This window comes from Cyprinodon variegatus, unplaced genomic scaffold (genome assembly GCF_000732505.1).
Source record: "Cyprinodon variegatus isolate N-32 unplaced genomic scaffold, C_variegatus-1.0 Scaffold225, whole genome shotgun sequence".
NCBI classification, from domain to species: Eukaryota; Metazoa; Chordata; class Actinopteri; order Cyprinodontiformes; family Cyprinodontidae; genus Cyprinodon; species Cyprinodon variegatus.
This window is the reverse complement of record NW_015150678.1, coordinates 157,442-159,931: the sequence shown is the minus strand read 5'-3', so window position 1 is coordinate 159,931 and position 2,490 is coordinate 157,442. Positions and strand designations below refer to the sequence as shown.

Genomic DNA, 2,490 nt, shown 5'->3' with positions numbered 1-2,490 from the left:
GGTGTAACAATCAACATATACCGAACCGAAAACCGTGAGCACGAAACCGTGAACCGAACCAAACCGTGGATTTTGTGAACCGTTCCACCCCTAATGTCCATAGTGTCCTAACCCTTAGGCCAGCCATACACTTTACGATATTTTCAATCGTTGTACTCATCTACAGCTCAATCTGTACAATTAAACCACAGGGCTTAAAAATTCACACCTCACAGTGTATGTTCTTAAACTCTAGGGCCCGACGCTCCGATGCAATCTACCTGCTCACAATATACGTCCAAAAACCACGTGCGTGGTCGTTCAAACCCAGCGCCGAGAAATGGCACTAGTCGGACTCATGAATCTGGAAGAAGAAAAACTCACTTGTTTGCACATCCGCAGAGGTTCTGGTAAATGGGCTCATAGTTCTGCTTCTACAGCAGGATTCTCTCATGAACACCTTACCAGGGACGACTGATTTCAAACATATTTGATTTTCTCCTGACCTTGCGATAGTGGTCGTGCGAGGTGGTCGTGCGAGGATAATCTCCATCGCTACCATCTGTATACTACACAACACAGGACACTATATAAGGCATACATTGGCCCAATCCAAAAAAACTTGTCGTGCATGAGTAGAGAAGAGGCCCAAAAAGGGCAAAAAAAAAAGGTACACTGTATGATAAACTTAAAGATAATCAGCTAACTTAGTTGTTTGATCTTTCTCACATATTTTCTTGATCTGTGAAAACATATTTAAAGTGATATTTCCCCGGTAAGCCAAATTAATTAAGCAGTGCTTTGCTTGTTTGCTTTATAGTCAAAGAAGTACATTTCAAGGTTGGAAGCTGGTACCAAAAAGAATGAAACATAGAAGCAATTGATTCTGGCCTTTTGGTTTGGTAGCCTCCAGCTAACAGCAACAAAATATTAAAATAAGAAAAAGCCATTTGTTGGATATAAAGGCAAGTTTTGTGCTTTAATAAAATGGCTGAAGGACTCAAAGGGGCTGAACACAAGAGTCCCTTTCTGTCAACAAAACCAGCAAGGTTCTGTCTGGAGGGCAAGACGAAGGCTAACCTCTCATCAGGAGTGTCGACATGAAAGGTCCTCTCGATAACGGTGGTCCACTGCAGACAGCGGATGATGAATGTGTTTGGTTTGGGTCGTTCTGTCTTCATCAGCTGACATTCTGAAAACAAAATATATTTAACCACTTATATCTGACTATGTAGAGGCTGAAGGGTGGGATGCTTTACTCATGCCTTACTTGCTACAGAGAAGTTGTTGAGTGGATAGGCCAGGTCCGAGTCCTGGGGTTTGTCCTTGTATCCAATGAAGGAGCCGTCCGTCTTGAGCAGAAAGTAACGTGGTCGCCAGTTCTTGATGTATTCGCCTGCAGGGAGAAGCAAACAGAGCAAAAAGTTACCTTCAAATATTACCACATCATGTCATCTATCCATCCATTTTCTCCTGCTTAGTCCTTGTCAGGATCACGGTGGGCCGGTGCCCATCTCTGACGATCTACGGGTCAGAGGCGTGGCACACCCTGGACAGGTCAGCAGTCTGTCACAGGGAAACCGAGACACACAACAAGCAAACCGAATCACATCTAAGGAGAATTTAAAGAAGCCAATAAACCTAATAGTCATGTTTTGGACAGTGAGAGGAAGCCAGGAGTACCCGGAGAGAACCCATGCATGCAGGGGAGTCCAGGCGAGGAATTGAACCCACAACCTTCTTGCTGCAAGGCAACAAGTCAATAAAATCATTTTGTGAGAATCTAGAAAACTCACAAAAGTTTTTCCTACATGATCCCAATGCTTCTAAATGTTGTAATGTCCACCACCACCAGAAAAAAAAGGTACCAGAACCATTCAGGTGGTAATCTTCTCCATAAAAAAAAAGTTAAAAGAAAAAAGAAAAAACAAACCTGTAAAATTAAAAAAAAAAAAGTTAAAAATCAATCCACTGGACTTTGTTTCCAAGTGTGAAGACATTTCGTTTCCCATCCAGGAAGCTTTTTCAATACAAAGTGTCAGAAACAGCTTTGAGGTCAAGGCTTTATAGAGTGGACCAAAAAAAAGGAAAATTGAACCGGATGAAGGGGTCTGCCCCTTAGGAATGGGGGTCGTTTGGTTTCTTAGTTAGGCTGTAATGACCGATACCTGTCTATGTCTCTGAAAGAGGGTCATTAGAGGGAATTGTTGGCCTGGCTGAAATAGGCGAGGTGTTTGGTCCCCTCTATGCATGTTTTCTAAGCCAGAACATGCCTCAAACTCAACTAACACTGAATTGAAAAAGCTTCCTGGATGGGAAGAGAAACGTCTTCACACTTGGAAACAAAGATGAGTGGATGGGTTTTTTTTCTTTGGAATGACTATGACCTGGATGACTGAGAATCTTCACCAGCAAACATGTAAAATATATCACAAACTTAACATTACCTGATACAGGGTTCCTACAGCATAACGGAAGTTAAATTCAAGACTTTTTAAGACTTTTTAATGC

General features: G+C 42.2%; 1 protein-coding gene across 1 annotated transcript in view; it reads right to left on the bottom strand.

Moving 5' to 3' along the window:
- LOC107088634 (RAC-gamma serine/threonine-protein kinase-like) overlaps nucleotides 1-2,490 on the bottom strand; it is a 44,610-nt gene that overhangs the window by 20,273 nt on the left and 21,847 nt on the right. Inside the window, exons 3-4 of the mRNA XM_015380932.1 lie at nucleotides 1,250-1,375; nucleotides 1,060-1,171 (exon numbers count right to left, since the gene is read on the bottom strand). Coding sequence (XP_015236418.1) covers nucleotides 1,060-1,171; nucleotides 1,250-1,375 — 238 coding nt within the window. The remainder of the gene's footprint in view (nucleotides 1-1,059; nucleotides 1,172-1,249; nucleotides 1,376-2,490) is intronic.